This window comes from Pseudochaenichthys georgianus, chromosome 1 (genome assembly GCF_902827115.2).
Source record: "Pseudochaenichthys georgianus chromosome 1, fPseGeo1.2, whole genome shotgun sequence".
Taxonomy (NCBI): Eukaryota; Metazoa; Chordata; class Actinopteri; order Perciformes; family Channichthyidae; genus Pseudochaenichthys; species Pseudochaenichthys georgianus.
Genome location: NC_047503.1, coordinates 45,750,727 through 45,764,356, shown reverse-complemented (window position 1 = coordinate 45,764,356; position 13,630 = coordinate 45,750,727). Strand labels below are relative to the sequence as shown.

The following is a 13,630-nucleotide window of genomic DNA, read 5'->3' as shown; positions in this document are numbered from 1 at the left end:
AACACGTGGCTGCTGAAGATTCAAAAAAGTGTGTACGATAGATAGATAGATAGATAGATAGATAGATAGATGGACAGATAGAGAGATAGATGGATAGATAGACGGATAGATAAATCCTGTATAATTTGTATTCAAAGGAAAGGGATATTTGATAATAGTGCGATTCATCCTCAATTAAATACAGTAACACATCTCCAACAATACCATTGTTTTGCTGCTACTTTGATCACGCAAAGCATTCAGGGCTGATTGCTCTGTAATAAACACGTACAAAACAAGTAACACAATGGAAATATAATAGGGATGTAACGATACCAAAAACTCACGGTACGATAATATCGCGATAACAAGTCCACGGTACGGTATTTATCGCGATATTGAATAATAAAGAAAAAAATAATTAAAATTTTGTTTTTTCAATACACTTTTTTTTTACTCGGAAAATGTTTCTTTATCACATAATAAATCTGTTTGTACAGCATGTTAGTAGGATAGCAGTATTTTAAAGTGTCAAAAACAAAGTGACAGTCACAGACTGGAACAAGAAAACCAGTGTTTTTGTACCTATAGTACTACCAGACAAAGTAGGCATTTTCTTTGTGCCACTGCATCTCACAAATAAACATTTAATAATCAGACCCTGCAATAAAATAAATCAAGTTTCACTTTAGTTTTTCAAGTAACTCAACTCAAACTCACGAGTCACTCACTCAGCATCATCAGACAGGTTTTTAGGAATATGAGAATGTCCACATTTCCAGTATTTATAAGCTGGGATGTTTGGGCATTTACAAAATCCCCTGCTCTGGAAAGAACTCTCTCGCTCGGTACTGATGTTGCCGGGACAGCAGTGGTCGCGTTAACCGTATATTTTATTTATCAATGACGGAAAAATGTGAAAGCAGTCTGTCATTTTGACGGATTAGAACAAACTCGGAACAGCGCCAAAGTTTCCCCGCAGCGAGGCTCTGGTGTTATGCCGTGTTATGCATGCCCTCCAAAAGGAAATGATATAGTTTCCAAACCGTACTTTGCCGTACAGATCAACACATGTCTGGGAGGTTTTGCTTTACGCTGTGTGCGCTCCCGCGAGGAGAGACAGCAAGCGCATTTCGTGGCATCTGCAGGCAGTGGCAAGTACTTCCGGCATCTGCCACAGAGGCCGCTACTCTGTGGTATCTGTGGTATCTGTGGCAAGTCCTTCCGGCATCTGCCACAGAGGCCACAACTTGCCGAGGCATCAGCCGCTGCTCAACGGGAGTTGCCACAAGAGGCCAGAGTAAGAGAAGGTTTACGGTAGCTGCCACTCGCCTTCCGTGGCAAATGCAGCAATTTAAACCCGTATTTATCGTGTAAAATGTCGCTGTTTAGGCATGACTTTATCGAACTGATCTGTACACAGGACTGATGATCTGTACACAGGGTTGGGTTGTAACGGAATACATGTAACAGCGTTATGTAATCAGAATACATTTTGGATTACTTATTGGAATTATTGGTGGAAAAGTTTCCTCACAAAATGTATCCTAATATTCATTACCGGCAGGACTGTGTGCACAGCGCAGCAGCATGTCTGTGAGGCCCCGCCCCCGCACACAGATGAGAGAGATCTCTTTTTAAATATATTGAAAGTTAGAAACGGAGATGGTTCGATAAAATGTGTAAGATAACGTTTATGTAGCATTTCTTTATTGTCGAAATGATGACATTTCATAACGGGATAACATCAAAGTGAATGGCCTGCTGCTGCTGAAGGCATGGGGCAAATATAAGTCCTTTGCCTAATTTATAAAGTAAACTTAGCATCTCACTAGCAGTGGCAACTGCAATCAGTTACAGCCGCCCTAAGTCTGTAGCCAAGTCTAATAACACCAGTGTACACGTTGCTGTGTCCATACAGATATTTATTTGTTAATTATTTGTCTTTGCTAGTCATGCACCTGGTTTATCGGAGCAAGCAGTGGAAACTCCCCTCAAGAAGCGACAACTGCCAAGGGCGTTGCAACCCTCACTCGCCAATATTTCATCATAAATATAGCACGTTTGTTTATGTTAGCAAACCATGCTCCAAGTAAAATTGAATAGGAATGATAATGTATAATCTTTTTGAAAAATAGAGATCGCACATCAGTCCTGTGTACAGATCAGTTCGATAAAGTCATGCCTAAACAGCGACATTTTACACGATAAATACGGGTTTAAATAGCTGCATTTGCCACGGAAGGCGAGTGGCAGCTACAGTAAACCTTCTCTTACTCTGGCCTCTTGTGGCAACTCCCGTTGAGCAGCGGCAGATGCCTCGGCAAGTTGTGGCCTCTGTGGCATATGCCGGAAGTACTTGCCACTGCCTGCAGATGCCACGAAATGAGCCAGGCCCTACTGCCCGCGAGGTGCATGCACACACGGCATAATACCCCCCCCCCCCGTTGACAGGGTAATAAGAGATTATGACGGATCCTTATTTTTTTTTTACGATCCTGTCTGTCAAAATGACGGACAGCGAAAAAGTCTAACGCCACCTCAGTGGGACGGAGAGATATGCTTTGGCCATGGGTGACAGCAGTGGGTCAAACTGTGCATTGTCTCTCCACCTCTTCAACAACAATACAGTTGTTGCCAAGAAGGTGAGGCTTATTGACAGAGATATAAATATCCTGTTGGTACTTGTCTATGTCTCCAGGTGTGTACATGTAGCCCTGTAAATACGATGTCCTTTTGTGTTCTGTTGTTTTATGTTCATGTTGTAACCTACTTGCTGCCATGTTGGACAGGTCTCTCTTGAAAAAGAGATCGATGATCTCAATGGGACCACCTGGTTAAATAAAGGTTTAAAAAAAAAAAAAAAGTATTTAAAAAAAAAAAAAAAAAAAAAAAATTGCGATAGATTTTGTCAGGCTCACGACGGTATTGGGACGTTTATTTACCGCGATATTCGGTATATCGTTGCATCCCTAAAATATAATGATAATTATATGTTGCATTCATGTCTAATTGCTCTACTAACTGATTGTAATGTTTCTTCCACCACCACACCTTTATTTACTCATGTCACCCACCTGTCTTCACTCCTTTTCCACAGCTGCTACAGTGTGCACCTCCTCCCTTTCTTCAAAACATTTCACCACACCCTGTTCTCACCTTTTGTGACACACCTGACTTCCACACCTGTGTCCATACATGTTTATTTAAACCATCCCACAGCCACCGTGTCCATGCTCTCCTTTCAGAGGCAGAAACAACGCAAGAAGCTGGAGAGAGGCGACAGGATGGAGGACGCTTCGGAGCAGGTGGGAACATAAAGTGCACTCAGAGAGAGACTGTGCATGTGCATGAATGTCTGCTTATGTGTACGTTACATTCACAAATTAAGTTTGCCGAAAAAAAGTTTGTCCTGATAATTCTTCAGAATAAAATGTTAATTCAGTGTAGGTTTTTAATAAATGGCTTTAACAGAAGATGACGTAAAAACACATGCAGCACGAAAACATTCTGACACACCCAACAGGTGTTTCTACCAACAGGTGACTCTTAGGAAATATAATTATGTAAATCTCACTAATAATCGCACGTTTACTCACTAATCTGAATGCAAATATGTTTTAAAGGCATTGCCAAACTCTCTCTCTTCTGTGCGTGTGTACTACAGTATTAATGCCTACTTTCAATTCACAAATTGCGCAAGTTTTTCCTGATATTTCTTCAAAATAAAGTGTGAAATCAGTGCATTTTTAACTAAGATATAGTGAAAAAAGCTTCCTGTCAATTTAAAAAAAATGTGTCTTCTGAAAAACCAAATGCAACATGAAGTTACTTTGTTATAAAGACATGTTGGTATAGCACTTTTCATACACAAGGTGCCGCTCCAAGTGTTCAACAATGTGGCACACATGTTCACTGTTCCAAACTCACATTGGTTTCTCACAGCATCTCTGTGTAGTCTGTGTATTCACTCTCTGTCCTACACGGCTTGTTGGAGCTCCTGCCCCCCCCCCCGAGACACAGCGAAACCCAGCCCGAGCACACACTCGCAGCCTGGCTGGGAATTGATGTGACTCACAGCCTCGCCGTGTCCCGCCGTCTCAGGCGGCGCTGCAGCTGAGAAAAGATTGAGTGTGTGTGTGTGAGGCTCCGCGGACGTTACGTCACTGTACCCAGGAAGAAAAAGAGAAATGTCCACCGAGGCGTTCTGGGGCAGCAGACGGGTGTTCCTGTGTTAGAGTTGTACTCGCTACAGGGTGCACTTTGAGGGGTTGTGACTCTGCAGAGGACGGGTACTAACCGGACAAGCATGACATGGGACCTTTAAATGGAACAGAATATGTACATAAGACTTCAAAGAATAAACGGAAGTAAAATAGGCAAGAGAAATAATAATTAAAAACAAATATATCAAAACATTCTTACACATCCAACAGGTGCTAAGTACATTCTACTAACAATAAATCACTCACTCCTCTGCTTGTTACTTGAAATGCATTTCCAAACCCTCTCTTTTGAAAACCCAACTTCTCCTTCTGGGATGACTCTGCAGCAATGCTTCTCCTTTTGAACAGGAAGAGGAAGTGGCTGGCGCGGGGTCAGATAGTGACAGCGAGGAGGAATTGAAACAGGAGGAGGAGAAATGGACCGCCGTACGCCCCAGAAACAAAAGCAACTCCGAGCCAATCCCTGCTCTCGAGACAGCGGGGGGGAGGAGCCACAGCCAGCTGCCCCACCGGACCTCAGAGGAGGTGAGCGGGAGCTTTTTATATAATCAATTCCTTAAAAATACAAGACATAAGTAAGTAGTGAGCAAGGCCGAGTGAGACTCCTGCAAAGTGTTCAGCCAGGGTTCAAATGTCATCTCAAGACATTCCTGTTTGGGCGACTTGTGTGCTTTTATTCTATGTTTTTATTGTGTTTTTAGCACTTCTTAAAGGTAGGGTAAGAAAGAATGGAGAAACCAGCTCAAGACACAACGCTCTTTACAGCGCCACGGCTTCCACAGAGGAAATATTTGTATGTATTTATTGTCAAAGCATTTCACGTATTCATTGCTGTCGGGATGTTGAGAGCATTCCATGGAATATAACAAGTGTTTCTGAAGGGAATGACCGACCCCGCCTTCAACACGTGTGGTCATTTAATTTGCTATGATTCGTATGATGTTTGAATGCTTTGTCACTATGTCTGGGAAGCGCTTTATAAATACATTTGACTTACTTGACTGTCCAAACAAGATGAGCCAACACTGCAGAGCTTTTCTACATGACTACACACTGTATGAACACACCCTTACTGAGCATTGAGCAAATATACATTCTTAGTAGGATTCAGTCATGTTTAGGAATGATAGCCGACGCCTTTCACACGAGTCTTCTGTCGAGTCTGACATGTTTACTGGGAACCAAGGCAACAGTGGGTTAAGATGATGATGGAGCAGTTTGTATTCTTTCATGGTCAGATATTATGAACGCAAACTCCTCATTTTGTGTCACTTATATAGTTAGGAAGTTCTCCCTTATAGACAGCAATGCACTTCTATTTCTTAAGAATATTCACTGGAATGGGAAAGTGAAGAAAGTATAATACAATCCTAAATACATTTATAAAAACACACATTTAAAACAATAAATGAAATGCCTTCTTTTTCTTCATGTTTGCTGAGATGTTGGTAAACAAACACGCAGGTAAACACAACGAGCAACAGTGAGGGCAGCAAGAATATCACGATGTGGTTATCGTGGACCCGTGGCGATAAACCAAAGTTCACTGCGCTGCTTCCTGTTCTCTCAGGAGCCCGAGTGGGACGCCAGCAGTGCGTTCGTGGCCAACGCGGCGAGCCACATCAAGCTGAAACCTCTGAAGGGCAGAACCATCTCCAGAGAGAACAAGGAGAACGAGGCGAGGAGCATCCAGGTGCACACGCACACGCACGCACGCACACACACTCATCTGTTCAGAGGCCACTTCAGCATATTTAATTTATTTGTCTGATGCTAGTTGTTGTTTTGCTGTCGATGTATGAATCGACCTAAAGCAGCCAAACAGCCAACATGAGACTGTTGTGATTGCAGGTGGAGAGCACAGACGAGATGAAGAGGAAGGGCGAGTCTCTGACAGGTTAACCCATGTTCTTACTATCCCTCACACACACTGTGTATCTGTTCTCTTCACTCTGTAACTCTCGTGGGGAAGATTCACATCATCAAAATGTTGAGGTAAAGTCCTTACCCAATATATCGCACATTTGATACCTCATCCCATTTTGCATTCCCCCTTAACATGTGTAGAATTAGGTTTCATAAAATCCTAGAGTGGAAATAAGTCCAGAAAGCTTAACGTAGTAACATTGTGTTTGTGTGCTGGGAAAAGAAATACATTCAGGTTTCAAAGTGTTTATATTCCAAAACAGTGTCATACTGAAAATGACTTTGCAACTGATTCTATGAAGTTAATTGGAGAATATTTCCTGGGTAGAAACGGGTCGGGGAGGAAATATGTGATGTTTGAGTTTAGAGCACATGTGTCTAACTCCAGGGGGGTATACTGCGAAGCAGGATTTTCGCTTAGCGGCTAAATGCAGGGAAAACTCCGGCTTTCCGGTCATCCGAAGCTGGTTCTCTTTTTAGCAGGCTAGATCTCCATGGTAACTTATGCTAAGCAGCTAACCTGGTCGGGAGCAGGTTAGGTTGCAGGCTAAGAGCTCAACTCAGTGAAAGCACTGCCTGCTGACCAATCAGAGCTCAGTGTGCGGAGTTTAAAGCGATCAAGTCATATTACAGGAGAAAGGAAATACAGAAAAGCTGCCGTTGCAGGAAAGACGGCCGGCAAAAATCACCGACTGTGTGAACGTGAACATGAATAGAATATCACCTCCATCTTCAGAGCAATCTGACTATCATAACATTAGCGTTAAGAAAGCTTACTTAAATATCGGCCACAACATCAGTAACCGGATCAGAGTAACATTAAGTACAGTCCGCGGCATATCACTTCATAATGTATCATATCTCTCCTGATCTGAGTCAGCTGAGCCGTATCTGGCCGTGCAGCACTCACAGCGTCACAGACTGTATGCAGAAGTATTATTTTAAGCAACACATAAGTTGACGAAACACTCGAGACAAATGTAATGAAAGTCAGATCGTGTTTTAGACGGGCAGTGATATCATAAACCTGTTAATGTACGCATTCAAACACGTGTTCTGTTGCCAGCTGTATTCACCTTGCAGGTGCAGCTCTGAGGCTTTGATCCTGATCAAGTGTTTAAGTCATGGATGTTTAAAGTTTAACTTCTTCATTTTTGACTAGTATTAAAGTTCACTTTTCATTCAGGAAGTATGACGCTGCGCTGTCAGTACGCTTCTCCATGTTTGTGATTGGTCGAATGCTCCAGATACCACCCCTTTCATGTGAACGCGCACCTAACTAGAGAGGACACGGCTGGCTTGAGCGATCCACTTGATAACCAGCGTCGTAGTACCGTTTAGCGAGAGCGCGTATGTTTTGGATTAGGCCAACCGGCTAACTCAAACATATCCAGGTTAGGTTGAACCAGGTTCGTAGTATAGGCCCCAGGCCTGGGGGCCATCAGAGCAGCACACTGAGTGCAATGGATGCTTCCTTCTGCACGTTCTCTCTCTCACGGCAGCAGGGCATGTTTGGTTTCTCTTTGAGGGGAATAGTTTGTTGAAGCTGTTGTTGGCCTGAGGAGAAATGTGCTCATAAGAAGTGACTCTGGAGAAGCTGCAGAGAGAGCCATGAGAAATGAATGCAACTGATTATTTAATGTTTAATGTTGTTTTTATAGGCAATAATCTAAGCTTTGTTAGTTCCAGGTTTAATATGTGCAATAAGTTCATTTCAATACGTTTTCCAATAAACATTGAACCAGTGCGGCCCTCCTCTAGCACCCAGTTCTTAGTGTTGGCCCACGGTGTGTTTGAGTTTGACCGCCCTGCCTTAGAGTGTAAATGTGTACCTGTGTGTACTCTCTCCAGTGACGGGCATCCAGATGTTCGGGCAGGCTCTGTACAGCCGGGCGGTGGACATGTTTACAGAAGCCATCTACTGTGACCCCAACGACCACAGGTCTGACCTTTGAACTCTAACACGTCTCTGTCCCCTTCGGATTCACTTTGAACAAACATGTCCCCCGTCTGTGTGTCTGGCTCAGGTTCTACGGAAACCGCTCGTACTGTTACTGGTGTCAGGAGGAGTTCTCCTCCGCCCTCTCAGACGCTTGGAGGTCCATTCAGCTGGCTCCTGATTGGCCGAAGGGGTACTTCCGTAAGGGGTGTGCTCTGATGGGGTTAAAGGTCAGCACCTGCTGTTTAACACACATATACGTTTCAACAAAAAACTTAAAATTGAATTTCTGTGATTTAGCATTTGGACCTAAATTGTATTTTATTCCCTCGTCCAAGGAGGTTTTGTTTGTTTGTTTCATCGTCTTGTTTGTCAGCAGTATTACATCAAAACTACTCTCCTGGTTGTCGTAAAAACGAATACATTTTGGACATCATTTGAATCGTGGCAAAGATAAACCCATTATGTTTCGCTTTTGTTTACATTGGCAGATAAGACATGTAGCCTTTTGTTTACATTGGCAGATAAGACATTTAGGTCTGAGTGACCCTTACATGTTCCTTTTATAAACAAACCTGGGTATAACTACAGCACCCTGTAATCCTTTACGATGGGGTGCATGGCGTTTGTCACATTTCTAGACGCTGACGTGTGTATGTGTGTTTGCAGAGGTACATCGAGGCAGAGGTGGCCATGGAGCAGGTGTTGAAGCTGGATCAGAACTGCAAGGAAGCTTCCAGTAAACTGTTCACCTGTCGAATCCTGCAGCTCATGGTGAGGAGGCCCGACAATCAGCCCTGTAGCTATTGTGTGTGTGGTGGTGTAAGAACACTATCGAAACAACATTTACTGTGGCAAACGTGACATGTGGCTGTTAATATGTCAAGAGCATAGATTGCTGGGTATTTCGCGTGGAGTTGATTTATTTTCACAATCTCATACCGGTTACTAATTAGTGGGAGCTGAGTGTTATCCTTGTCCACATTTTGTATCTTTTTTCAGGTCGTTTAACAACATGAGGAAACTTCAATGCGCTGAGATTTTAATATATTATTTGATTCTTTTACTCTAGGAGTTGGGTTTTGAGGAAGATCAGAGTAAAGAGCTGCTGGAGAAGTTCACCACAGTTCAGGCCGTCACCACCTCACCTGAGGCCCAGAGTAAGAGCTGCAGTACCACATCTGTCCACACCTGGGCAGCATTGCTCTGTTTCACTCAAGATTTAATAATCAAAGACTCAAGATTCAAAGGTTTCATTGTTATATGCACATAAACTACAGTGTAGATATGGCAATGAAGCTCCTCCAACGATGCACCAAATAAAAATAGTGTAAGAAGTCTATATATCAGACATAGCAGGAACACATTGACAGTACATACGTAGTGACAGCAAGACTTTAAGTTATTTACTTTAACCACAAAATAATAATGTCTTTTTAAATGTCCCACCCTGAATTACCATGGACTCTTAAAGAAATGTTTTTGTTGCATAGTCTTGATGAATAATTACGTGATTTCTACTTCCTGTTTCTCTTCAATTCAGCTCTGAAGCAACAATCACAGCAGGACCAGAGTGGGTACGTTGTGGCTTTCTGTTAAAAGGACATATATATAGCATCTATAATCTTTTAGTATAACATGGCATTTTGAAAATAAAAAACTATGTATTTTGAACTTGTCTCATATTCTCCTCTCTGTTTAACGTGCTGTTCTCTCTGCTGTCTTCCCCTCCCTCCAGGAGCTGTCACTCTCTGTGGGTCGGGAACGTTACGGTGGAAGTAACTGAAAAGGACCTCTTGGATCTCTTCAAAATGTAAAAACACTGTGTGCAAATGAAGGAATCAGCTTTTAGGACTATTGAACAACACATTCAGGCAGTCAGCTAAAGGAATAATAATAGTAATCAATTGTTTTTATTATGCACACAGTGCTATCTAGTTAAATCAGTTCAGCTACACTAACACCCGTGTTTCATTAATGGTAAAGTAGCACAAACTGTAAGAGCAGATACCAATGTTTCTACTCCAACTGTTTTCATACTCTGTGTTTCAGAAACAGTACATCTTAATAATCAGAACAAAGGACATCTGAATGATGCATCACAGCTGTACAGTCACTAGGGAAGATAGAACTGTATTTAGTAGTAGTAGGAGTAGTAGTAGTAATGATAGGAGTAGTAGTAGTAGTAGTAGTAGTAGTAGTAGTAGTAGTAGGAGTAGTAGTAGTAGTAGTAGTAGGAGTAGTAGTAGTAGTAGTAGGAGTAGTAGTAGTAATGATAGGAGTAGTAGTAGTAGTAGTAGTAATGATAGGAGTAGTAGTAGTAGTAGTAGTAGTAGTAGTAGTAGTAGTAGTAGTAGTAGTAGTAGTAATGATAGGAGTAGTAGTAGTAGTAGTAGTAGTAGTAGGAGTAGTAGTAGTAATGATAGTAGTAGTAGTAGTAGTAGGAGTAGTAGTAGTAATGATAGGAGTAGTAGTAGTAGCAATAGTAATAGGTTTGATGCTCTCTGTTTGCATGGTGACAGGTTTGGAGAGGTAGAGAGCATCCGAGTTCTTCACGAGCGTTTCTGTGCCTTCGTTAACTTCAAGAATGCCAACATGGCCACCAGAGCTCTGGAGAAGCTGCAGGTGAGAGACGGCTCTCCTTCAGAAGGACACACTCATCACGGTGATGTGTCTGTGTCCTAACGGTCTGTTTCCTCCCGTTCAGGGGGTGGAGATGGGGGGCAGCCGGCTGGTGATGAGGTACCCCGACCGCTGGATCCAGCGCACCCTGCCCCCCCCACAGAGGACCAACAGCAGCCTCGGCTCCAACTGGTCAGAACCTCAGCTGAACTTAGCCGCCACAGGGTAACAAACAACTGACTCATAGCATGTAGCAAGGGACCCCCACTCCGATTCCAAAGATTCAAGATTTTTGAATTTTCTTTTTCCAAATCAAAATTATTTGTATTTAGTTTCGACAATGCATAAGCAGTGTTTGTCATATAGTAACATAATATATGCCAATACAAATGAGCCATTGGTCTGTGCTGATTGTATGTACAAAAGAAAAAACAACAACAAGAAAAACACAAACAAACAATAACAACGACTAAAGTAATCCCCTACGTTCACTGCCAGTGATCCTTATGTCCCTGACACACCAAGCCGATTTTGGCCGTCGATAGATGTCGATAGATGTCTGGCCGTCGATGAGCGTCGTGTCGCCCTACTCAGATTGGTATGCCCCGTCGTGTCTTTTCGGCCGTGCCGACGCCTTCGGCCGCCGATTCGACATTGAATTGGTAGGCTGTCGGCTAAAGAAATCACTCTGATTGGCTATTCAGCTTAGCGAATCAGTGTATCACGCAGTCTGTCTTCCGGTTGTTGAGTCTTTTGAATGACGAATACACACTACCGCCGCCTGCTGGTAAGGAGAGTTGTTGCCACCCACGCATGCGCAGTTCGTACGTGCTAATTGGCCGTCGGCTGAAGTCTTTGCGGTGTGTTCCAGTGCGACTGTTGGCCAAGACGCAGGAGACGTGAGGCGACACAACAATAGGGTTGGGTACCGAGAACCGGTTCGGAACCGGTTCCAACATTTCGATTCCAACGGCATCATTTAGAAATGTGAATTTCGGTTCAGCTTTTCGAAGCCTGAGGAAATGTTTCTCGCCGCTCTCCGTAGCCTACTGCATGACTGCAGCGGGGCGGGAAATGTAGCGTTGTACCTACACTTCCTACAGCGTAACCTGAGACCAGGGCCGGCCCGTCGCACTAACGTTATAGATGTTCGCCTAGGGCGTCAGATCTGTGGAGGCGCTGCGCTGACAGCTCTGGGACCGTTGGTGCTCATCCTAATGTTCGGCCTTGATGTAACAACATTCATAATTAAGTAAATGTAACACCCTTTTCATCCCGGTTACAATTTTCATTCACCCTGTACGATGGGCGCTGCAAGTGATGAAAATGGGGGATGTTGGCTTATCTGGCAACCGCAGCTCACAGCCAGAGTGCGAGGGAGAAAGGGAGGGCGCACTGGAACCGGCGCTGTTGTTGTTAGCATCTGGTGCTAGCTGCTCTAACGGAAGAAGAAGATGTTTCTTCAATGATGTGGAGGGAGAGTCCTCTCCAGTCAGACTGAGGCTGATAACTTCAGCTCAGTGAGGTAAAGGACTCTCAGTGTTTAGATAGTTCACTTTAGTCTAAGTTATCTCAGTGGGTCTCAAACGGCTTGATCACAATTTATGTAAACACATATTTCCAAGGCTCTCCTTTATAATTATTGGGATAAAACAGGTTTGAAATCATTCCAATGTAAACTATAGGACAGTAAACCAGACATATCGTTTTAAACTGGAGAGATAAAAAAATATGCATAAATAAAATAGTAAAATAAGATATGAATGAACAACAAAAATAAAATGCGTTACATGTATTTGTTATTGGCTATGGGTTACTGGTTATGCTCACATACTTATTTAATTATTCAAATGTAAACCGATCTTTTTCATATGGGTGTTTAGAGTTGTACCCCTTAGATCTAGATCAAGTCTCTAGTAATTCTGCGTGTGCACCAGATTGAAGCATTTTACTTCAAAATGTTCAAACCTTTCTTCCCGGTATGCCTGAGAGGCAGATATGCTGGTTTTTCTCAACAAGAACTGTTCTTTAAAAGTTGCACTGTTGTAGCTTCAGTGGTTCTCAGGTTAAAGTTACATAGCAGTGAATATAAACAGACTGATTCATGTGAATATTACTGTAAACTAACCTGTGTAAAAGTTTCTCGAATAAATGTAATTTTTTTGGTGGAAGAAGCATGTGTCATTTTTTTACCCTGCCCCTCAAAGAACTGGAATCGAGAACCGTTAAGAACCGGAATCGAAAAGTAGAATCGGAATCGTGGAAATTCAAACGATACCCAACCCGACACAACAATCGTGTTCCGTCGGGACGTGTTCTGTGGTGTCAGTTTGGTGTGTAGGCCCTTTAGAGTCGTTTAAAGGCCCTGACACACCAAGCAGTCACCAGAGAACTCGCCGACTGCTGCGTTGGCGTGTTCTCCTGCGTCTTGGCCATGTCTCTCACTGGAACCATAGACTGGAACACACCGCAAAGACTTCAGCCGAGCACGTACGAACTGCGCATGCGTGAGGGGCAATAACTCTCCTTACCAGCAGGCGGCGGTAGTGTGTATTCGTCATTCAAAAGAGGCAACAACCGGAAGACAGACTGCGTGATACACTGATTCGCTAAGCTGAATAGCCAATCAGAGTGATTTCTTTGTCCGACTGCCTGTGGCCGAGGCACGGCCGATTCAACATGTTGAATCGGCCGTGCCTCGGCCATGAAAGACCAAATAAGGCGTGTCACAGCCGACGGTGCGGGACATACCAAATTGACGGAAACTGCCGATTTCGGCCTGGTGTGTCAGGGCCTTAAAGGTTCAGAGAAAATGTTAATCAGAATCATTCGAATTCACTTTTAACATTGTCACAACATATGAACCCTCCTATTGTCTTCGTGTTCCCCCCCCCCCTTACTTTGGTGTTCGCGGTCAAATTAGACCGGTCCTGTTTCA

The 13,630-nt window shown here is 43.3% G+C and overlaps 1 protein-coding gene across 3 annotated transcripts in view; it reads left to right on the top strand.

Moving 5' to 3' along the window:
• The window catches only part of LOC117451046 (uncharacterized), a 38,796-nt gene that overhangs the window by 23,975 nt on the left and 1,191 nt on the right, over positions 1–13,630 (top strand). For all 3 annotated transcript variants that reach the window (XM_034089140.1, XM_034089133.1, XM_071203821.1), the window contains exons 4-15: positions 3,228–3,287; positions 4,554–4,730; positions 5,776–5,898; positions 6,057–6,102; positions 7,983–8,073; positions 8,159–8,300; positions 8,740–8,844; positions 9,143–9,230; positions 9,614–9,647; positions 9,809–9,883; positions 10,593–10,695; positions 10,778–10,917. In XM_034089140.1, the coding sequence (XP_033945031.1) occupies positions 3,228–3,287; positions 4,554–4,730; positions 5,776–5,898; positions 6,057–6,102; positions 7,983–8,073; positions 8,159–8,300; positions 8,740–8,844; positions 9,143–9,230; positions 9,614–9,647; positions 9,809–9,883; positions 10,593–10,695; positions 10,778–10,917 (1,184 nt within the window). The remainder of the gene's footprint in view (positions 1–3,227; positions 3,288–4,553; positions 4,731–5,775; positions 5,899–6,056; positions 6,103–7,982; positions 8,074–8,158; positions 8,301–8,739; positions 8,845–9,142; positions 9,231–9,613; positions 9,648–9,808; positions 9,884–10,592; positions 10,696–10,777; positions 10,918–13,630) is intronic.